Source organism: Ranitomeya imitator, chromosome 5 (genome assembly GCF_032444005.1).
Source record: "Ranitomeya imitator isolate aRanImi1 chromosome 5, aRanImi1.pri, whole genome shotgun sequence".
NCBI lineage: Eukaryota > Metazoa > Chordata > Amphibia > Anura > Dendrobatidae > Ranitomeya > Ranitomeya imitator.
In genome coordinates, this window is record NC_091286.1 from 258,876,843 (window position 1) to 258,900,416 (window position 23,574).

The 23,574-nt window shown below is 43.7% G+C and overlaps 1 protein-coding gene across 2 annotated transcripts in view; it reads right to left on the bottom strand.

Annotated features, from left to right (window-relative positions):
• Nucleotides 1-23,192, bottom strand: part of TPD52L1 (TPD52 like 1) — a 142,089-nt gene extending 118,897 nt beyond the window's left edge. For both annotated transcript variants that reach the window (XM_069726096.1, XM_069726095.1), the window contains exon 1: nucleotides 23,050-23,192. In XM_069726096.1, coding sequence (XP_069582197.1) covers nucleotides 23,050-23,071 — 22 coding nt within the window. In that variant the 5' untranslated portion in view covers nucleotides 23,072-23,192. The remainder of the gene's footprint in view (nucleotides 1-23,049) is intronic.
• Between the last annotated feature and the right edge of the window lie 382 nt (nucleotides 23,193-23,574).

A 23,574-nucleotide genomic window follows, 5' to 3' on the forward strand; every position in this document is an offset into this window, starting at 1 on the left:
CTCGAGTATAAGCCTAGGGTGGAAATGCAGCATTTACCGGTGAATTTCAAAAATAAAAATAGATCATTATTTCCCCATAGCTGTGCCATATAGTGCTCTGCACCGTTCATATTGCCCCATATCTGTGCCCCATATATGCTCTGCACCGTTCATTTTTGCCCAATATCTGTGCCCCATACAGTGCTCTGCACCGTTCATATTGCCCCATAGATGCTGCACAGATGCCCCATAGTGCTCTGCACCGTTCATATTGCCCTATAGATGCTGCACAGATGCTCCATATAGTGCTCTGCAGCGTTCATTGTGCCCCATAGATGCTGCACAGATGCCCCATATAGTGCTCTGCAGCGTTCATTGTGCCCCATAGATGCTGCACAGATGCCCCATATATTGCTCTTCACCGTTCATATTGCCCCATAGATGCTGCACAGATGCCCCATATATTGCTCTTCACCGTTCATATTGCCCCATAGATGCTGCACAGATGCCCCATATATTGCTCTGCAGCGTTCATTGTGCCCCATAGATGCTGCACAGATGCCCCATATATTGCTCTGCAGCGTTCATTGTGCCCCATAGATGCTGCACAGATGCCCCATATAGTGCTCTGCAGCGTTCATTGTGCCCCATAGATGCTGCACAGATGCCCCATATAGTGCTCTGCAGCGTTCATTGTGCCCCACAGATTCCCCATATAGTGCTCTGCAGCGTTCATTGTGTCCCATAGATGCCCCATATATTGCTCTGCAGCGTTCATTGTGCCCCATAGATGCTGCACATAAATCTGTGCCATGGCCGCTGCTGCTGCAATAAAAAAAAAAACACATACTCACCTCTCTTGATTGAAGCTCCCAGCGTCTCGTTCCGGCGTCGCTCTGCACTGACTGATCAGGCAGAGGGCGCCGCGCACACTATATGCGTCATCGCGCCCTCTGACCTGAACAGTCAGATTGCAGACGTCGGGAAGATGGAGCGGCGCCCGGCGGCTGGAACGTGGACAGGTGAATATTACATACTCACCTAGTCCCAGCGATCCTCGCGCTGTCCCTGCCTTCCTCCCCGTCTTCTGTGCTGCAGCCTCTTCCTGTCAGCGGTCACCGGCACCGCTGATTAGAGAAATGAATAGGCGGCTCCACCCCTATGGGAGGTGGAGCCGCCTATTCATTTCTGTAATGAGCGGTCCCACGTGACCGCTGAAGAGGGGAAGAAGCTGCAGCACAGAAGACGGGGAGGAAGGCAGGGACAGCGCGAGGATCGCTGGGACTAGGTAAGTATACCTCAGCGCCCTCACCCCCTCACCCGCCGACCCCACCGCTACCGTGACTCGAGTATAAGCCGAGAGGGGCACTTTCAGCCCAAAAATTTGGGCTGAAAATCTCGGCTTATACTCGAGTATATACGGTACATCATATGGTAAAATGTATGACATCAATCAAAATTACAACTCGTCCTGCAAAAAACAAGCCCTCACACAGCTATGTCAATGGAAAAATAAAAAAGTTATGGATCTCGGAATAAGGGAGGATAAACAAAGGCACAAAAATGGAAAATTGTCTGGAGTACACACAGTACAGTAGAGTTGAACCTTGTCTCATTACAAATACAACAAGCAGATTTACAGTTGTCTTCTCACAAAGCTGTGAGAGGACAAGCACTGCAAATGTTTTTATAATGAGACAAAGTTCACTTCAGCTGTACCATGTCAGCTCTGTTGTACTATCTTAGCTCTGCTGTACTGTGTCAGCTCTGATCTCACTGAAGAGCTGTGTGTGATTATGAGAACAGACTGTCAGTCATTGCCTAGTTCACACTGGTAAAGCCCCTTCCATTTAAAATAAGCCCTGGAAGGAGATTTTCATGCAGTTCTGTGTCTGGACCATTGTCAGATCTTTGGGATCTCCTAAAAGTAAACCCGCAGAACCACGACAATGAACATCCCAAGGGTGAGCTGGCCTGGTGGACCACCCCCAATACAGGGAGCGTTAGGGGCAGGCCCAAGGGAGACTATTGCCGCAGAAGCTGATACCGGGGAACAGGAAGTAGGAGAGTAAAGATGCGGAAGTGGCTAAGGCGGAGACACAGGACAGAGTGACAGTGACTGAAACACAGAGTGGACTGGATATGGCGGATGCCCAGGACAGACAGAGTATGGCAGAGACACAGGACGGGCAGGATATGGCGGACAGACTGGATATGGCGGAAACACAGGACAAGCAGGGTATGGCGGAGACACTGGACAAGCAGGATATGGCGAACGCCCAGGACATACAAGATATGGCGAAGACACAGGACGGACAGGGTATGGCGGACAGACTGGATATGGTGGAGACACTGAACAAGCAGGATATGGCGGATGACCAGGACTAACAGGATAAGGCGTAGACACAAGACGGGCAGAGTATCGCACTGGAGAGAACAAAGCACAGAGGGACCTGGGTCAAGTGAGGACAAATGACAATCAGTCAAGGAGGAGAGGAAGGAGATACCTTAAATAGACCGAGTGCTGCAGAACTTCCGGGTCAAGATCCTCCAGTCATAGAGAGGAGGAGCAGAGCATCTGCAGAGCAGAGGAAAGAAGTGTGCATGCGCAGAAGGAGTTGGAGAGAGGAATGCGCACGCGCACCCGATGGAAGCGCGCCGGGTCGGGTAAGTATGTCGGTGAACAGAAAGGTGAGTGGCAGGCGCGGCGGCAGATGCGGTGGTGCATAGAGGCGCCGTGACAACCATAGACCTTTACAGTTGATTTACATAAAAGAAAAACAGGGATTTCTCTGTAACAAGACATTGGAACACAGATTAATATATCATTTTATTCAACTTTCAATGGCCTACATACCCATAAAGATGGCTTATGAGGGTTAATTCTACTGACAGATTTATTTTAATCACTTCAGGGCTCTGTAGAAAAAAAATATATCTATTCTCACCTCCTGCAGCGTCACTGTAAGGAGATGAACATATTGCCCATGTTCAACAAGTATAATGTTTTGTAGTGTTATGTGAAATGTGATGTACATTAAAAGTGTAGGGATAGCAGGAGTTAATGGTTGGACCTAGCACAGAAGTGGGAGGGGATAAGCTGAAGGGAAAGAGACAGTTTCCTGTTGAGACCTCAGATAGGGTTTGGAGTGCATAGAGAAGAGACCTATGATCTGGTGTGGGCAGTGCCGCATTTCATGGGTGTCCCTAGTAGTGAGAGGAGACTTGTAAAAAGATAGCGTGACCTAGAATAGAACCTAGGAAGAGTGACTGAGATATAGGGTGATTTAACGAAAACGGGTCCTGAGAGAGGACGTCTTCCAGCACGGCCCAGAATTTATAACTCCTAAAGGTAATGGGCCTAGATAGGAAGGAGTATGAGAGACAAAGAGAGTGCCCCGGGCGGGAGTTCCAGAGCGTCAGTAGAAGACAAGATAAGTATCTGCCATACTGGCACCATAGCTTCCCAGAGGGGTAAGAAGACAAAGAACTGCGGCTTGAGTAAAGGAATTTTGCTCTTAGAACTGTACAGTCAAGCTGAGTTGTGGTGAAGTAATAAGGAATAGTGAAGGCAGAGAACAAGGAAAGAGAGAGAAGAGAAAGGGATTGAATTTGTGTGAGGTAAATGTTACACATTATCAAGGAAACATTTGAGAAGATATGTACCCCCGCTATGTACTGTATATACCCCTCCAAAATTGACTGTTCAGTGAAAAGTTTATTTTGATCTGGTGGTCTCCCTCGTTGAACTTTCAAACATCTGGTCCTGGCCAACAATCAATATTGGTTACATGCAGGCTGCACAGGCGTAGCGCCCTCACAGTACAAGTCCACTCACGCAGCCAGGACCCCCATATTCATCTAACGTACCAGGGCATAAGAAATGAGTACCTTGACCACAGCTACCGCCCTGCACCATATTACATCACCATTCCAAGGATGTCGGCACTGCCAATCTCAGGGTGTCATGTGATCTTGTTAAGTTACATGGACTCTGCAGCTGTCAGTAGGGGATGACCCTTTTAAAAGGTTACTCTAAGGCCAGCATTACACCTAACGTATAAAAATACAGTCCGTCTGGCAGAAAAGTTCTCTGAACAGTGATCCATATTCAATGCGAGGATGCGATTTTTTTCTCCAAAAATTATCGGTGTGTCATCCGTATGTCGAGATTTTCTCACCGGCTTGCAAAATGGACATAGAATGGATCCATAGGCTCAAATATTCAAATATTTGCGAAAACATAAATACAGTCTATATACAGTACAGCCCAAAAGTTTGGACACACCTTTCATTTAAAGATTTTTCTGTATTTTCATGACTATGAAAATTGTAAATTCACACTGAAGGCATCAAAACTTTGAATTAACACATGTGGAATTATATACTTAACAAAAAAAGTGTGAAACAACTGAAAATATGTATTATATTCTAGGTTCTTTTGCTTTGATGACTGCTTTGCACACTCTTGGCATTCTCTTGATGAGCTTCAAGAGGTTGTCACCGGAAATGGTTTTCACTTCACAGGTGTGCCCTGTCAGTTTTAATAAGTGGGATTTCTTGCCTTATAAATGGGGTTGGGACCATCAGTTGTGTTGAGCAGAAGTATGGTGGATACACAGCTGATAATCCTACTGAATAGACATTTCAATCCCTATGTTTGCCTTGTAATGTACACCTGTACTCATCTCCGATGCTGGTGCCACTCAAGGGGTGTCAAAACTGGGAGAGTGAAACCAACAGTGACTGGCAGCAGGGATCGCGTGACATAATGTGTCGAGCTCCCCTGGAGAGCCAGTGCGGACACTGCTGGAATGGTACCGGCAACAGTGGTGAGTATAGGTGTTATTTTTTTACAAAGGGGAGTCATAGGCATTGAGAAGGGGTTATCCGAGCTGTGAACAACCTCTTTAAAGGAAAAAAAACAAATTTGAATAAAATACTGTAGGTCGCTTGACTTGGTGGTACTTTTTGTGGTTCATTGGTAACGTGTGTGCACAATACTCATCATTTGGAGTCAGCTGACTGTTATGTCACTGCTTAGTGTCCATTCAGGCATTTAGAATGCTGCCCTCTCTTTTTTTTTTAGCTAATCAGTTATCAACTGACACAAAGCATCACTCCAGCAGGTTTTCTTTTCTGCGCTGGAGTGGCGCTTTAAATGCAAAACTCTTGCCCCCGGTCATATACTCACCCTCTGGCGTCTTCACCATTTTTAGGCACCGCTCCAGTCCCGTGACGCCATCTTGTGAGTGCAGCTTCTGTCTGGATAGAAGTCTCAAGCTACGTCACAAACTCTCAATGCAAGTCTATGACAGCCACAAAGAGACTCTCATAGACTTGTATTGAAAAGTGACCTGGAGCTGCCAGGCAGATCACTTTTGCAGAAGACCGATGGGAGCTACAATGGAAAACAATGAAGGTGTTGGCAGGTGAGTATGAAATAGGGAGCAGGATGCAATGAAAAAATTGCTGGAGTTGTGCTTTAAGCTTCCTATACTAGTTCTTTTGAGGAAATATTTTTTTACGGGATTCTCCGCTTTGTACAATCTCTACTTGTAAGCGCGTACCTTAAAGGGAATCTGTCAGGTACTTTCTTTGTAGCATACTAATAGCATCCTGAAATAGTGCTTAGGCAGCCCCTTCGGGATATGTAATTTTTATTTCTCTATGTGACCCCCTTGTCTAGCTGTAAGCCCAGGACAAATGTTTAACCTCGCATAAGACTTCCATTGCCCATAATCCTGCCCACACCTCTGCGCTGTCACCAATTAGCCAAGCGTATGCATGTTTAATGAATATTCACTCCTTCCCCCACCCTTAATCCCGCCCAGGGGTGGACATATCATTGGTGCAACCTGTGCAGCCGCTTGTAAGGGAGCCAATTTCTACTTCCAAATCATGTGCAATTTTGCATTTTTTAGGAGCTCTTGGGCTGCAAAGGACCCATATATTGTTTTTGAACCAGGACCTTTATCTTAATGTGTCTGCTGGACCACTAATTATTCCGTCCACCCCTCTCGGCCAGCTTCACTGAGACTCAGAGTGCCGTATGCCCGAGAATCGCATTGCAATCCTCAGACTGGCCATCTGCACTCCTGGCGTGAGTGTGACAACATGTATTTCTATGCAGCTGCCATGCTCATGTCAGTAGAGCAGACGGCCAGTCTGAGGATTGTGATGCAATACTCAGGCAAATGGCACTCTGACTGAATCAGTGATGTCGGCACAGAGGGATGTTGTGATTATGGGTGGGGCAAGGGGTGAATATTTATTCATCATTTCCATATGCTTGACTTGCCGGCGAGTGACAATAAATTTGTCCGGACTTATAGCAAGACATAATTTCCTGAAAGGGCTGCCCAAGCAATATTTCAGGATACTATTAGTATACTACAAAGAAATTACCTTACAGATTCCCTTTAACAAAAAGCTGATTACCTTGTGTTCCCCATTTGGTACCCTCTGAAATCAGCTGTAATCTGCGTATAAACCTTAGAAGGGTTGTTCACCTATAGGGACACTTTTATTTCTTACATGTATGTACAAGTGCTTCTCACAAAATTAGAATATCATCAAAAAGTTAATTTATTTCAGTTATTCAACACAAAAAGTGAAACTCATTATATAGAGTCATTACAAACAGAGGTATCTATCTCAAGTGTTTATTATTGTTTATGTTGATGATTATGGCTTACAGCCAATGAAAATCCAATAGCCAGTATCTCAGTAAATTAGAATACTTTACAACACCAGCTTGAAAAATGATTTTAAAATCCGAAATGTTGGCCTACTGAAATGTAAGTTCAGTAAATGCACTCAATACTTGGTCGGGGCTTCTTTTGCATCATTACTACATCAATGCGGCATTGCATGGAGGCGATCAGACTGTGGCACTGCTGAGGTGTTATGGAAGCCAGGTTCCTCTTGACAATTACACATAGATTCTCTATGGGTTTAACATCAGACGAGTTTGCTAGTCAATCAAGCACAGTGATACTGTTGTTTTTAAAACAGGTATTGGTACTTTTGTGTGGACAGGTGTCAAGTCCTGCTGGATAATGAAAATTCCATCTCCAAAAAGCTTGTCAGCAGAGGGAAGCATGAAGTGCTCTAAAATGTCTTGGTAGATGGCTGTGCTGACTTTTGTCTTGATAAAACACAGTGGACCTGCACCAGATGACATGGCTCCCCAAACCATCACTGATTGTGGAAACTTCACACTAGACCTCAAGCAGCTTGGATTGTGTCTTTCTGCTCTTCCTTCAGACTCTGGGTCCTTGATTTCCAAATGAAATGCAAAATTTACTTTCATCTGAAAACAAAACTTTGAACCACTGACAACAGTCCAGCTCTTTTTCTCCTTGGCCCAGCTAAGACGCTTCTGGCATTGTCTATTGGTCATGAGTGACTTGACACAAGGAATGCGACACTTGTAGCCCATGTCCTGGATACCTCTCTGTGTGGTGGCTCTTGAAGCAATGACTCCAGCAGCAGTCCACGTCTTGTGAATCTCCCCCATATTTTTCAATGGCCTTTTCTTAACCCCTTCCCGACTTATGCGCCATGAAAGTCGGTGCCAATCCGACCTGTGACGCATATTTTGTCACAGAATGATCGCGCTCCTGCAGATCGGTTGAAAGAGGTTAACTGTAATTTCACCCAACCTGCAGGGACACGGGAGTGGTACTTCAGCCGAGGGGGGTGGCTTTGCCTCCCTCCCCCCCCCCCCCGTGGCTACGATCGCTCTGATTGGCTTTTGAAAGTGACGTTTCACTTTCAATCAGAGCAATCGGAATATTTCACCAATGAAAATTGGTGAAATATTACAATCCAGCTATGGCCGATGCTGCAATATCATCGGCCATGGCTGGAGACTGCGATCTGCCCCCACCACCACCAATCCACCGCCCCATCCTCTGTCCTGTCTTCTGCTGTCCTCCGCTCCCCTCCGTCCTCCTCTCCGTTCCCCCTGCAGTCCGATCTCACCCCCGTGGTCCGATCCCACCCCCGCATACTTACCGAGCTCCGGTCCCCCTACCGATGTCCATCCGTCTTCTCCATGGGCGCCGCCATCTTCCAAAATGGCGGGCACATACGCAGTGCCCCCGCTGAATATGCCGGCCGGCAGATTTATTCCAGGTGCATTTTTCAAAATAAAAAAAATAATAACCCCCCCTTTATTACCCCCATAGGTAGGGAACATAATAAAATAAAGAAAATATGTTTACTTTTATTTTTCCACTAGGGTTACAACTAGGGTTAGGATTAGAACTAGGGTTAGAGTTGAAATTAGGGTTAGAAATAGGGTTAGGGTTAGAATTAGGTTTAGAACTAGGGTTAGGGCTAGAATTAGGGTTAGGGTTGCAATTAGGGTTAGGGTTAGAATTAGTGTTAGGGTTGCAATTAGGGTTAGGGTTGCAATTAGGGCTGGGGTTGCAATTAGGGTTAGGGTTGCAATTAGAGTTAGGGTTAGGGTTGCAATTAGGGTTAGAATTAGGGTTAGGGTTGCAATTAGGGTTAGGGTTAGAATTAGGGTTAGGGTTGCAATTAGGTTTAGGGTTAGAATTAGGGTTAGAATTAGGCTATGTGCACACGGTGCGGATTTGGCTGTGGATCCAAAGCGGATTAGCCGCTGTGGATTCGTAGCAGTTTTCCATCAAGTTTACAGTACCATGTAAACCTATGGAAAACCAAATCCGCTGTGCCCATGGTGCGGAAAATACAGCGCGGAAACGCTGTTCCTCAGTAAGAATCCGCAGGTGAAATCCGCACAAAAAACACTGGAAATCCACAGTAAAACCCAGTGCGTTTTACCTGCGGATTTTTCAAAAACTGTGCGGAAAAATTCTCACATGAATTCCGCAATGTGGGCACATAGCCTTAGGGTTAGGGTTGTAATTAGAGTTAGGGTTGGAATTAGGGTTAGGGTTGGAAATAGGGTTAAGATTAGGGTTAGGGGTGTGTTAGGGTTAGGCTTGTGGTTAGGGTTATGGTTAGGGTTGGGATTAGGGTTAGGGGTGTGTTGTGGTTAGGGTTGTGGTTAGGGTTAGGATTGGGATTAGGGGTGTGTTGGGGTTAGGGTTGTGGTTAGGGGTCTGTTGGGGTCAGGGTTGTAATTAGAGTTATGGCTAGAGTTGGGATTAGGGTCGGGGTGTGTTGGGGTTAGTGTTGGAGTTAGAATTGAGGGGTTTCCACTGTTTAGGCACATCAGGGGTCTGTAAACGCGACATGGTGCTACCAATGATTCCAGCCAATCTTGCGTTCAAAAAGTCAAATGGTGCTCCCTCCCTTCCGAGCCCCAACGTGTGCCCAGACAGTGGTTTACCCAAACATTTGGGGCATAAGCGTACTGAGGAATAATTGCACAACAACTTTGGGTGTCTAATTTCTCCTGTTACCCTTGGGAAAATAACAAAATGGGGGCTAAAAACTTATTTTTGTGGGAAAAAAATGATTTTTTATTTTCACAACTCTGCCTTATAAATTTCTGTGAAGCACTTGGGGGTTCAAAGTGCTCACCACACATCTAGATAAGTTCCTTGGGGGGGTCTAGTTTTCAAAATGGGGTCACTTGAGGGGGTTTCTACTGTTTAGGCACATCAGGGGCTCTGCAAACGCAACGTGATGCCTGCAGACCATTCCATCAAAGTCTGCACTTCAAAACGCCACTACTTCCCTTCCAAGCCCCAACGTGTGCCCAAACAGTGGTTCCCCCAAAATTGCCCAACAAATTTTAGGATCCATTTTATCCTGTTGCCCATGTAAAATTAAAAAATTGAGGCTAAAAGAAATTTTTTGTGAAAAAAAGTACTTTTTCATTTTTACAGATCAAAGTGCTCACTATGCATCTAGATAAGTTCCTTGGGGGGTCTAGTTTCCAAAATGAGGTCACTTGTGGGGGAGCTCCACCAAATTTGTGTTTAGGCACACAGGGGCTCTCCAAATGTGACATGGTGTCCGCTAACGATTGGAGCTAATTTTTCGTTCAAAAGTCAAATGGCGCTCCTTCCCTTCCGAGCCTTGCCGTGTGTCCAAACAGTGGTTTACCCCCACATATGAGGTATCAGTGTACTCAGGAGAAATTGCCCAACAAATTTTAGGATCCATTTTATCCTGTTGCCCATGTGAAAATGAAAAAATTGAGGCTAAATGAAATTTCTTGTGAAAAAAAAATACTTTTTCATTTTTACAGATCAATTTGTGAAGCACGTGGGGGTTCAAAGTGCTCAATATGCATCTAGATAGGTTCATTTGGGGGCCTAGTTTCCAAAATGGGGTCACTTGTGGGGCAGCTCCAATATTTAGGCACACAGGGGCTCTCCAAACGCGACATGGTGTCCGCTAAAGATTGGAGCCAATTTTTCATTCAAAAAGTCAAATGGCGCTTGTTCCCTTCCGAGCCCTGTCGTGCGCCCAAACAGTGGTTCCCCCCACATATGGGGTATCAGCGTACTCAGGACAAATTGTACAAGAAGTTTTGGGGTCCAGTGTCTCCTTTTACACTTGGGAAAATAAAAAATTGTTGCTAAAAGTTCATTTTTGTGACTAAAAAGTGAAATGTTCATTTTTTCCATCCATGTTGCTTCTGCTGCTGTAAAGCACCTGAAGGGTTAATAAACTTCTTGAATGTGGTTTTGAGCACCTTGAGGGGTGCAGTTTTTAGAATGGTGTCACTTTGGGGTATTTTCAACCATATAAACCCCTCAAACTAAACTTTAAATGTGAGGTGGTCCCTAAAAAAATGGTTTTGTAAATTTCGTTGTAAAAATGAAAAATCGCTGGTCAAATTTTAACCCTTATAACTTCCTAGCAAAAAAAAAAATTTGTTTCCAAAATTGTGCAGATGTAAAGTAGACATGTGGGTAATGTTATTTATTAAATATTTTGTGTCACATAACTCTCTGGTTTAACAGAATAAAAATTCAAAATGTGAAAATTGCTAAATTTTCAAAATTTTCGCCAAATTTCAGTTTTTTTCACAAATAAACGCAAAAATTATCGACTTAAATTTACTACTAACATGAAGCCCAATATGTCACGAAAAAAACAGAATCGCTAGGATCTGTTGAAGCGTTCCTGAGTTATTACCTCATAAAGGGACACTGGTCAGAATTGCAAAAAATGGCCAGGTCATTAAGGTCAAAATAGGCTGGGTCATGAAGGGGTTAACAATCCTTTCAAGAGTGTGGTTATCCCGGTTGCTTGTGAACCTTTTTCTATTACACTTTTTCCATCCACTCAACTTTCCATTATTATGCTTGGATACAGCACTTTGTGAGCAGCCTGCTTCTTTAGCAATGACCTTTTGTGGCTTATCCACCTTGTTGAGTGTGTCTTCTGGACATCTGTCAAGTCAGCAGTCTTCCCCATGACAAGGGGACCCTTTTAAATGCTTAGGAAGCCTTTGCAGGTGTTTTTTTGTTAATTATTCTAATTTATTGTGATAATGATTTTTGAGTTTTCATTGGCTATAAGCCATAATTGTCAACAAAAATAAACACTTCAAATAGATCACTCTGTTTGTAATGTGTCTATATCATATAGGAGTTTCACTTATTGTATTGAAGAACTGAAATAAATTAACTTTTTGATGGTATTCTAATTTAATGAGAAGCATTTGTATTTGGGGCTAAACATCATTTTTGCAATTGGGTTGCATCAAAAATTTTGCACTGTTTCTCTTTTTACAGGCATCTTGTTTCCCTGCACATTCTACTTTAATGTGGTATCTGGTCATAAATCAGCAGAGAGGAGGTCAGAAAACTCTGACAGATTCTAACTCATTCTGCAATCAGCAATAAATGGTGCAACACAAATGCTATACAGAACAAATGAGAAAAACATTTTAATGGTACCCAATTGCAAAAATTAGTTTTAGCCCAGTAGGTAACAAAAAAAACTGTCCCACAAGTTTTCAAGCAGAGCCAACAAGTGGTAAATTAACCCCTTTCTGACCTCGGACGGGATAGTATGTCCGAGGTCAGATCCCCTGCTTTGATGCGGGCTCCGGCGGTGAGCCCGCATCAAAGTCGGGACATGTCAGCTGTTTTGTACAGCTGACATGTGCCCGTAATAGACGCGGGCAGAATCACGATCTGCCTGCACCTATTAACTAGTTAAATGCCGCTGTCAAACGCAGACAGCGGCATTTAACTACCGCATCCGTCCGGGCGGCCGGAAATGACGGCATCGCCGACCCCGTCACATGATTGGAGGTCGGCGATGCTTCTACATTGTAACCATAGAGGTCCTTGAGACCTCTATAGTTACAGATCCCCGGCAGCTGTCAGCGCCACCCTGTGGTCGGCGCTCACAGCACACCTGATTTTCAGCTACATAGCAGCGAACAGCAGATCGCTGCTATGTAGCAGAGCCGATTGTGCTATGCCAGCTTCTAGCCTCCCATGGAGGCTATTGAAGCATGGCAAAAGTAAAAAAAAAAAATTAAAAAAAAAATGTGAAAAAAATAAAAAAATATAAAAGTTTAAATCACCCCCCTTTCGCCCCAATCGAAATAAATCAATAAAAAAAAAATCAAACCTACACATATTTGGTATCGCCGCGTTCAGAATCGCCCGATCTATCAATAAAAAAAAGCAATAACCTGATCGCTAAACAGCGTAGCGAGAAAAAAATTCGAAACGCCAGAATTACGTTTTTTTGGTTGCCACGACATTGCATTAACCCCTTCATGACCCAGCCTATTTTGACCTTAAAGACCTTGCCGTTTTTTGCAATTCTGACCAGTGTCCCTTTATGAGGTAATAACTCAGGAACGCTTCAACGGATCCTAGCGGTTCTGAGATTGTTTTTTCGTGACATATTGGGCTTCATGTTAGTGGTAAATTTAGGTCAATAAATTCTGCGTTTATTTGTGATAAAAACGGAAATTTGGCGAAAATTTTGAAAATTTCGCAATTTTCACATTTTGAATTTTTATTCTGTTAAACCAGAGAGATATGTGACACAAAATAGTTAATAAATAACATTTCCCACATGTTTACTTTACATCAGCACAATTTTGGAAACAAAATTTTTTTTTGTTAGGAAGTTATAAGGGTTAAAATTTGACCAGCGATTTGTCATTTTTACAACGAAATTTACAAAACCATTTTTTTAGGGACCACCTCACATTTGAAGTCAGTTTGAGGGGTCTATATGGCTGAAAATACCCAAAAGTGACACCATTCTAAAAACTGCACCCCTCAAGGTACTCAAAACCACATTCAAGAAGTTTATTAACCCTTCAGGTGCTTCACAGCAGCAGAAGCAACATGGAAGGAAAAAATGAACATTTAACTTTTTAGTCACAAAAATTATTTTTAGCAACAATTTTTTTATTTTCCCAATGGTAAAAGGAGAAACTGAACCACGAAAGTTGTTGTCCAATTTGTCCTGAGTACGCTGATACCTCATATGTGGGGGTAAACCACTGTTTGGGCGCACGGCAGGGCTTGGAAGGGAAGGAGCGCCATTTGACTTTTTGAATCAAAAATTGGCTCCACTCTTTAGCGGACACCATGTCACGTTTGGAGAGCCCCCGTGTGCCTAAAAATTGGAGCTCCCCCACAAGTGACCCCATTTTGGAAACTAGACGCCCCAAGGAACTTATCTAGATGCATAGTGAGCACTTTGAACCCCCAGGTGCTTCACAAATTAATCCGTAAAAATGAAAAAGTACTTTTTTTTCACAAAAAAATTCTTTTAGCCTCAATTTTTTCATTTTCACATGGGCAACAGGATAAAATGGATCCTAAAATGTGTTGGGCAATTTCTCCTGAGTACACCAATACCTCACATGTGGGGGTAAACCACTGTTTGGGCACATGGTAAGGCTCGGAAGGGAAGGAGCGCCATTTGACTTTTTGAATGAAAAATTATTTCCATCGTTAGCGGACACCATGTCGCGTTTGGAGAGCTCCTGTGTGCCTAAACATTGGCGCTCCCCCACAAGTGACCCCATTTTGGAAACTAGACCCCCCAAGAAACTTATTTAGATGCCTAGTGAGCACTTTAAACCCTCAGGTGCTTCACAAATTGATCTGTAAAAATGAAAAAGTACTTTTTTTTCACAAAAAAATTCTTTTCGCCTCAATTTTTTCATTTTCACATGGGCAGTAGGGTAAAATGGATCATAAAATTTGTTGGGCAATTTCTCCCGAGTACGTCGATACCTCATATGTGGGGGTAAACCACTGTTTGGGCACTCGGCAGGGCTCGGAAGGGAAGGCGCGCCATTTGACTTTTTGAATGGAAAATTAGCTCCAATTGTTAGCGGACACCATGTCGCGTTTGGAGAGCCCCTGTGTGCCTAAACATTGGAGCTCCCCCACAAGTGACCCCATTTTGGAAACTAGACCCCCCAAGGAACTTATCTAGATGCATATTGAGCACTTTAAACCCCCAGGTGCTTCACAGAAGTTTATAACGCAGAGCCATGAAAATAAAAAATAATTTTTCTTTCCTCAAAAATGATTTTTTAGCCTGGAATTTCCTATTTTGCCAAGGATAATAGGAGAAATTGGACCCCAAATATTGTTGTCCTGTTTGTCCTGAGTACGCAGATACCCAATATGTGGGGGTAAACCACTGTTTATGTGGCTCGGAAGGGATGGCACGCCATTTGGCTTTTTAAATGGAAAATTAGCTCCAATCATTAGCGGACACCATGTCACGTTTGGAGAGCCCCTGTGTGCCTAAACATTGGAGATCCCCCAGAAATGACACCATTTTGGAAACTAGACCCCCAAAAGAACTAATCTAGATGTGTGGTGAGGACTTTGAACCCCCAAGTGCTTCACAGAAGTTTATAACGCAGAGCCATGAAAAAAAAAAAAAATTATTTTCTCAAAAATGATCTTTTAGCCTGCAATTTTTTATTTTCCCAAGGGTAACAGGAGAAATTTGACCCCAAAAGTTGTTGTCCAGTTTCTCCTGAGTACGATGATACCCCATATGTGGGGGTAAATCACTGTTTGGGCACATGCCGGGGCTTGGAAGTGAAGTAGTGACGTTTTGAAATGCAGACTTTGATGGAATGCTCTGTGGGCGTCACGTTGCGTTTGCAGAGCCCCTGATGTGGCTTAACAGTAGAAACCCCCCACAAGTGACCCCATTTTGGAAACTAGACCCCCAAAGGAACTTATCTAGATGTGTGGTGAGCACTTTGAACCCCCAAGTGCTTCATAGAAGTTTATAATGCAGAGCCGTGAAAATAATAAATACGTTTTCTTTCCTCAAAAATAATTATTTAGCCCAGAGTTTTTTATTTTCCCAAGGGTTACAGAAGAAACTGGACCCCAAAAGTTGTTGTCCAGTTTCTCCTGAGTACGCTGATACCCCATATGTGGGGGTAAACCACTGTTTGGGCACATGCCGAGGCTCGGAAGTGAAGTAGTGACGTTTTGAAATGCAGACTTTGATGGAATGCTCTGTGGGCGTCACGTTGCGTTTGCAGAGCCCCTGATGTGGCTTAACAGTAGAAACCCCCCACAAGTGACCGCATTTTGGAAACTAGACCCCGAAAGGAACTTATCTAGATGTGTGGTGAGCACTTTGAACCCCCAAGCGCTTCAAAGAAGTTTATAATGCAGAGCCGTGAAAATAATAAATACGTTTTCTTTCCTCAAAAATAATTATTTAGCCCAGAATTTTTTAATTTTCCCAAGGGTAACAGGAGAAATTTGACCCCAATATTTGTTGTCCAGTTTCTCCTGAGTACGGTGATACCCCATATGTGGGGGTAAACTACTGTTTGGGCACATGCCGGGGCTTGAAATTGAAGTAGTGACGTTTTGAAATGCAGACTTTGATGGAATGCTCTGCGGGCGTCACGTTGCGTTTGCAGAGCCCCTGATGTGCCTAAACAGTAGAAACCCCCCACAAGTGACCCCATTTTGGAAACTAGACCCCGAAAGGAACTTATCTAGATGTGTGGTGAGCACTTTGAACCCCCAAGTGCTTCATAGAAGTTTATAATGCAGAGCTGTGAAAATAATAAATACGTTTTCTTTCCTCAAAAATAATTATTTAGCCCAGAATTTTTTATTTTCCCAAGGGTTACAGGAGAAATTGGACCCCAAAAGTTGTTGTCCAGTTTCTCCTGAGTACGCTGATACCCCATGAGTGGGGGTAAACCACTGTTTGGGCACACGTCAGGGCTCAGAAGGGAAGTAGTGACTTTTGAAATGCAGACTTTGATGGAATGGTCTGCGGGTGTCACGTTGCGTTTGCAGAGCCCCTGGTGTGCCTAAACAGTAGAAACCCCCACAAGTGACCCCATTTTAGAAATTAGACCCCCCAAGGAACTTATCTAGATATGTGGTGAGCACTTTGAACCCCCAAGTGCTTCACAGACGTTTACAACGCAGAGCCGTGAAAATAAAAAATCATTTTTCTTTCCTCAAAAATTATGTTTTAGCAAGCATTTTTTTTGATTCACAAGGGTAACAGGAGAAATTGGACCCCAGTAATTGTTGCGCAGTTTGTCCTGAGTACACTGATACCCCATATGTGGGGGTAAACCACTGTTTGGGCACACTTCAGGGCTCGGAAGTGAGGGAGCACCATTTGACTTTTTGAATACGAGATTGGCTGGAATCAATGGTGGCGCCATGTTGCGTTTGGAGACCCCCTGATGTGCCTAAACAGTGGTAACCCCTCAATTCTACCTCCAACACTAACCCCAACACACCCCTAACCCTAATCCCAACTGTAGCCATAACCCTAAACACAACCCTAACCGCAACACACCCCTAACCACAACCCTAACCCCAACACACCCCTAACCATAACCACAACCCTAATTCCAACCCTAACCCTAAGGCTATGTGCCCACGTTGCGGATTCGTGTGAGATATTTTCGCACCATTTTTGAAAAATCCGCGGGTAAAAGGCACTGCGTTTTACCTGCGGATTTTCCGCGGATTTCCAGTGTTTTTTGTGCGGATTTCACCTGCGGATTCCTATTGAGGAACAGGTGTAAAACGCTGCGGAATCCGCACAAAGAATTGACATGCTGCGGAAAATACAACGCAGCGTTTCCGCGCGGTATTTTCCGCACCATGGGCACAGCGGATTTGGTTTTTCATATGTTTACATGGTACTGTAAACCTGATTGAACACTGCTGCGGATCCGCAGCCAAATCCGCACCGTGTGCACATGGCCTAATTCTAAAGGTATGTGCACACGCTGCGGAAAACGCTGCAGATCCGCAGCAGTTTCCCATGAGTTTACAGTTCAATGTAAACCTACGGGAAACAAAAATCGCTGTGCCCATGCTGCGGAAAAACTGCACGGAAACGCAGCGGTTTACATTCCGCAGCATGTCACTTCTTTGTGCGGATTCCGCAGCGGTTTTACAACTGCTCAAATAGAAAATCGCAGTTGTAAAACCGCAGTGAAATGCGCAGAAAAACCGAGGTAAATCCGCCATAAATCCGCAGCGGTTTAGCACTGCGGATTTATCAAATCCGCAGCGGAAAAATCCGCAGAGGACCAGAATACGTGTGCACATACCGAAACCCTAACCCTAACCCTAGCCCTAACCCTACCCCTAGCCCTAACCCTAACCCTGAAACTACCCCTAGCCCTAACCCTACCCCTAACCCTACCCCTAACCCTAACCCTATTCTAACATTAGTGGAAAAAAAAAAATTTCTTTATTTTTTTATTGTCCCTACCTATGGGGGTGACAAAGGGGGGGGGGGTCATTTATTATTTTTTTTATTTTGATCACTGAGATATAATCTATCTCAGTGATCAAAATGCACTTTGGAACGAATCTGCCGGCCGGCAGATTCGGCGGGCGCACTGCGCATGCGCCCGCCATTTTGGAAGATGGCGGCGCCCAGGGAGAAGACGGACGGGACCCCGGCTGGATCGGTAAGTATGATGGGGTGGGGGGGGACCACGGGGGGGGGATCGGAGCACGGGGGGGGGGAATCGGAGTGCGGGAGGGGTGGAACGGAGCACGGGGGGCGTGGAACAGAGCACGGGGGGGCTGGAATGGAGCACTGGGGGGTGGATCGGAGTGCAGGGGGGGTGATTGGAGCACGGGGGGGTGATTGGAGCACGGGGGGAGCGGACAAGAGCACGGGGGGGAGCGGAGCACTGGATGGAGGGGAGCCGGAGCAGTGTACCGGCCAGATCGGAGGGCTGGGGGGGCGATCGGTGGGGTGGGGTGGGGGCACACTAGTATTTCCAGCCATGGCCGATGATATTTCAGCATCGGCCATGGCTGGATTGTAATATTTCACCCGTTATAATGGGTGAAATATTACAAATCGCTCTGATTGGCAGTTTCACTTTCAACAGCCAATCAGAGCGATCGTAGCCACGAGGGGGTGAAGCCACCCCCCCTGGGCTAAACTACCACTCCCCCTGTCCCTGCAGATCGGGTGAAATGGGAGTTAACCCTTTCACCCGATCTGCAGGGACGCGATCTTTCCATGACGCCGCATAGGCGTCATGGGTCGGAATGGCACCGACTTTCATGACGCCTACGTGGCGTCATGGGTCGGGAAGGGGTTAAAATGCAATAAGGTGCGATCAAAAGAACGTATCTAAAACAAAATGCTATCCTTAAAAATGCCAGCTCGGCACGCAAAAAATAAGCCCTCAACCGACCCCAGATCATGAAAAATGGAGACACTACGCGTATCGGAAAATGGCGCAATTTTTTTTTTTTTTTAGCAAAATTTGGAATTTGTTTTCACCAGTTAGGTAAAAAATAACCTAGCCATTTTAGGTGTCTTTGAACTCGTAATGACCTGGAGAATCATAATGGCAGGTCAGTTTTAGCATTTAGAACCTAGCAAAAAAGTCAAACAAAAAACAAGTGTGGGATTGCACTTTTTTTGCAATGTCACTGCACTTGGAATTTTTTTCCCGTTTTCTAGTACATGACATGCTAAAACCAATGATGTCGTTCAAAAGTACAACTCGTCGCACAAAAAATAAGCCCTCACATGGCCAAATTGACGGAAAAATAAAAAAGTTATGGCTCTGGGAAGGTGGGGAGTGAAAAACGAACATGGAAAAACGAAAAATCCCAAGGTCATGAAGGGGTTAAACATTGCACCATTATTGTTTAAACTGTCAGCTTCTCCAGAGAGCCACCTTGGCCTAAAGATGAGGATCCTGACCTAGGGAATATCTTCCACACACCATATAAACACAGAAGTAGACTAAGAACTTGTTCACACTCTGCTGACTTTTGAATCATCTGCCTACACTTTTGTACTACCACCTGCATTTCCATATCTGACCATTCTATATGTACTGTATAACCATTGTTTATGTATATAGTGTTTTGTCTAATGTGTCCTTAAGGAGATTAAATATATAATTTAATCTTGGGCTGCTCTTTTATCTCCATCTATGAATCCACATGTCCGTTTTCTCGGTTTTAACTTCACATGCTATCGGGGCTGGTTTCTGACCCAATATAATCCAGTTAACGGACTGGGCTTAAATCTAAAGAGGACCTGGTAGCAGTCCTAACAGGCTAACCAGGCGCTGTTTCACTGGTGCTAGTGAAAGGGGCCTGTCAGGGTTGTGAGTGAGTGTGGTGCCACGTCAGCATTAGCCACCTTCTCTCACTCACCGAGGGCCTATGTGGATGTCTGTGTAAACCTGTGCAAATCTGACCTTACATCTCGCCAGGGGTTGCGGAAGAGAGGAGACTGCACCGCGTGATCCCTCCGACGTAATAGTGACGTCAGGCGGGATGGTGAGGTGCGGGCTCATCACATGTGGTGGCAGAGGTGGGATTCTGTGTGATCTCTCCAATGTCATCCTTCACACAGATCACCTACAGTTTGATCGTGGAGTGTTACTCAAATTCCTTTACAAATCGTTTCACCGTATGTAGTTTAGCAAGAAGGGGGGACATTTCAAAGAGAGCGATGTATGACTATAGGATCCGGTTTGTTTGTAGCCTGTAACCATGGAGACACAAAAGTCAGTATTAGACCTGTATACAGGAAATGGTAAGATATTTATTTCGATTAAGACCATTTTGAAAAATGTCCTTTTTTCTGAATAAAAAAATTGCAAAGCTGCATACAACTTACAAAATACTGAGCAGAAATGTGAAGAGACGTAAGGCTTCAATCCAGTGGCCATGTGTGATCTACTATGATGGAGATTAGCTATCCATGACTGACCATTTTCGAAAGGACCCGGTTTCTAAGGCTACGTTCAGACTAGCGTTGTGCTAGTGTGCGTCGCGTTAGCGTCGGGCGACGCAGCGGCGACGCACGCGTCATGCGCCCCTATGTTTAACATGGGGGACGCATGCGTTTTTGTTTGTTGCGTTTTGCGACGCGTGCGTCTTTTTTGCCGCTAGCGTCAGACCAAGAAAACGCAACAAGTTGCATTTTTCTTGCGTCCGATTTTCGGTAAAAAACGACGCACGCGTCGCAAAACGCAGCGTTTTTGCGTGCGTTTTGCCGCGTTTTTCGGTGCGTTGTGCGTTGCGTCGCCTCATATAGAAATGGAAAGAACGTAGTGTGAATATTCTGGTAAAAGTCTTCATCTAAGCTGGAATCCCTGCAGGAAAACGAATGTGCTGTTCCCAAACATGGATTCAGATTTATGAGCTGCAATTAATGCTGTACTGAATATTGCCTCACATCAATTTTATTTTGCATATTTATGTAGTTCTATGACCTACAAAATCAGGGACTAGAGGTAATCAGTTAATTAATACTGCCACTCACAAGCTATCCACCGGCAACATTCCTAATATTCTGCCTAACCAAATGCAAGCATACAATAAATACCTAATCAGGTACGACGTGTGCGTAGGAACGGTGTTAGTAAGAGCAGTATACGGCAGTATCAACGCTACTATGGAGTGCAAGAAACAAGGACAAAAACAGTTACCGTATCTTTAAAGTACACTGAATTCTTGAATTCCAAACTATATACAGTACAGACCAAAAGTTTGGACACACCTTCTCATTTAAAGATTTTTCTGTATTTTCATGACTATGAAAATTGTACATTCACACTGAAGGCATCAAAACTATGAATTAACACATGTGGAATTATATACTTAACAAAAAAGTGTGAAACAACTGAAATTATATCTAATATTCTAGGTTCTTCAAAGTAGCCACCTTTTGCTTTGATGACTGCCAAGAGTGTGCAAAGCAGTCATTAAAGCAAAAGGTGGCTACTTTGAAGAACCTAGAATATAAGACATAATTTCAGTTGTTTCACACTTTTTTGTTAACTATATAATTCCACATGTGTTAATTCATAGTTTTGTTGCCTTCAGTGTGAATGTACAATTTTCATAGTCATGAAAATACAGAAAAATCTTTAAATGAGAAGGTGTGTCCAAACTTTTGGTCTGTACTGTATGTATGTATATATAGTGAGAGATAGCAAGTAATTAGAAACATAGATAACACACAGTAAGAGATAGATCGATAGACATGTGTTAGAAACATCAATTATAGCTATAGATGATAGATAAGTAGATACATAGCAGAAAAGAAAGCAGGTAATAGCTGGAGGACTGACAGATAATAGATAAGTAAAGGTGAAGGTATAAGTACTGTACCAGCATACAGTTTGAAACCCACCAAATTGTGGTTCGCAAAAAAGCAAAAGTTGGACGGCAATCTATAACAAATTCCATGCAGAAATAGTGTATTTATTGGCAATAAATAATTGGGAATATTTGAGCTCAAGAGCAAGTGAGTCTTTGTCAAGCCAATTTAATTAAATATCATTTGCTATTGAGTGCTGCCTATTTTTTTGCTTTTTTAGATAAATACATTTATAGATAATTAAAAAGATAGATAATTAGATAAACAGAATAGCTAGATAATTATATAGATTATTATATAGATATTAGATAGATATATAGACAGATGATAGATAATAGATAATTGAAGGATATAGATTGATAATTAGATAATTAGATAATTAGAAAAATAATCAGACAGATATATAGATAGATAATTAGATGCATGTTAGATAGATAAAAATGAAAAAAAAAGAGGCAGCACTCCAATATTTACCAAAATACAAAAAAGACTTTAAATAGCCCTGGTGGCCTGGTGATGTTTTGGCTACAATGAGCCTTTCTCAAGATAGATAGATAGGTAGATATGAGATAGATAGATAGATAGATAGATAGATAGATAGATAGATAGATAGATAGATAGATAGATAGATAGATAGATAGATAGATATGGGAAAGATAGATAGATAGGTAGATATGAGATAGATAGATAGATAGATAGATAGATAGATAGATAGATAGATAGATAGATAGATAGATAGATAGATATGGGAAAGATAGATAGATAGGTAGATATGAGATAGATAGATAGATAGATAGATAGATAGATAGATATGGGAAAGATAGATAGATATTAGATAGATACATAGATAGATAGATAGATAGATAGATAGATAGATAGATATGGGATAGATAGATAGATAGATAGATAGATAGATAGATAGATAGATATGGGATGGATAGATAGATAGATAGATATGGGATGGATAGATGATAGATAGATAGATAATAGATAGATAGATAGATAGATAGATAATAGATAGATAGATATGGGAAAGATAGATAGATAGATAGATAGGTAGATATGAGATAGATAGATAGATAGATATGAGATAGATAGATAGATAGATAGATAGTTATTAGATACATGATGATTAGATAGATCTTACAATAGACAGATATTGGATACATGGTCTATACACAGACTGCACCCCTTGCATTGCTGCAGGTGCCACCATACAGTAAGTGGCACCAGGCTGCCATCCCCGGGCACTGCCACGTCTAGCACACAGTAGTAACACACTGGCAGCAGACTCCGGTGTGAGGGAATAAGCTGTGAACTTCATTTCCCAGCAGCCTGGAATATTCCTGTGGAGCCTCAGGTGGCGGTGGCTGGCAGGTTAGCTGTGGCACAGTGTGTGGCAGAGAAGGTGTGACATTGTGGAGCCACCAGTCACGGTGGGCACCTGCAGTGAGGTGTCACACACGGATGGCGGCCACAGACGGAGCACACTGACTGACTGACCTGGCTGTCGCTTGTTCTCCATGCTGGTCGGTGCCCCTCAGGTGGTGTGTGCGGCAGCGGGCACACGCACAGGACGCCGGGCTGAGGCTGGCTATGGTGTCAGCACTGGCAGTAGCTGTCTGCTCTCCCTCCCACTGCTGGCAGGGTCTACTCCACCCCTCTCCCCTGACATCACCTAATACACACCCCCACAAAAGAGGGCTCCCGGGACTCGTGGGGGATTAACCCTGTGAAGGCAATGTGTGTTAGTCACCATACACCACATATAACTGAGTGGTAAGTCGCATTTGTGAGCCACAGATCTCTCAGATCACTCCTTATATACTGGAAAAGTCACTAAAAAGATGATATTCTTTCATCTAAACACCGCAGCTGCTGCAGAACCTCTGTAATTTAGATGCACATTTTCTATTTTTATTTTTCACGTAACCGTTACAGTCTGTGGGTTGGTTATTCATGTGTCAAACTCGCCCATGCACACCTATGGGCCTGTGAAATACTCAGTTTGTCACTGCCTTCCAGGAA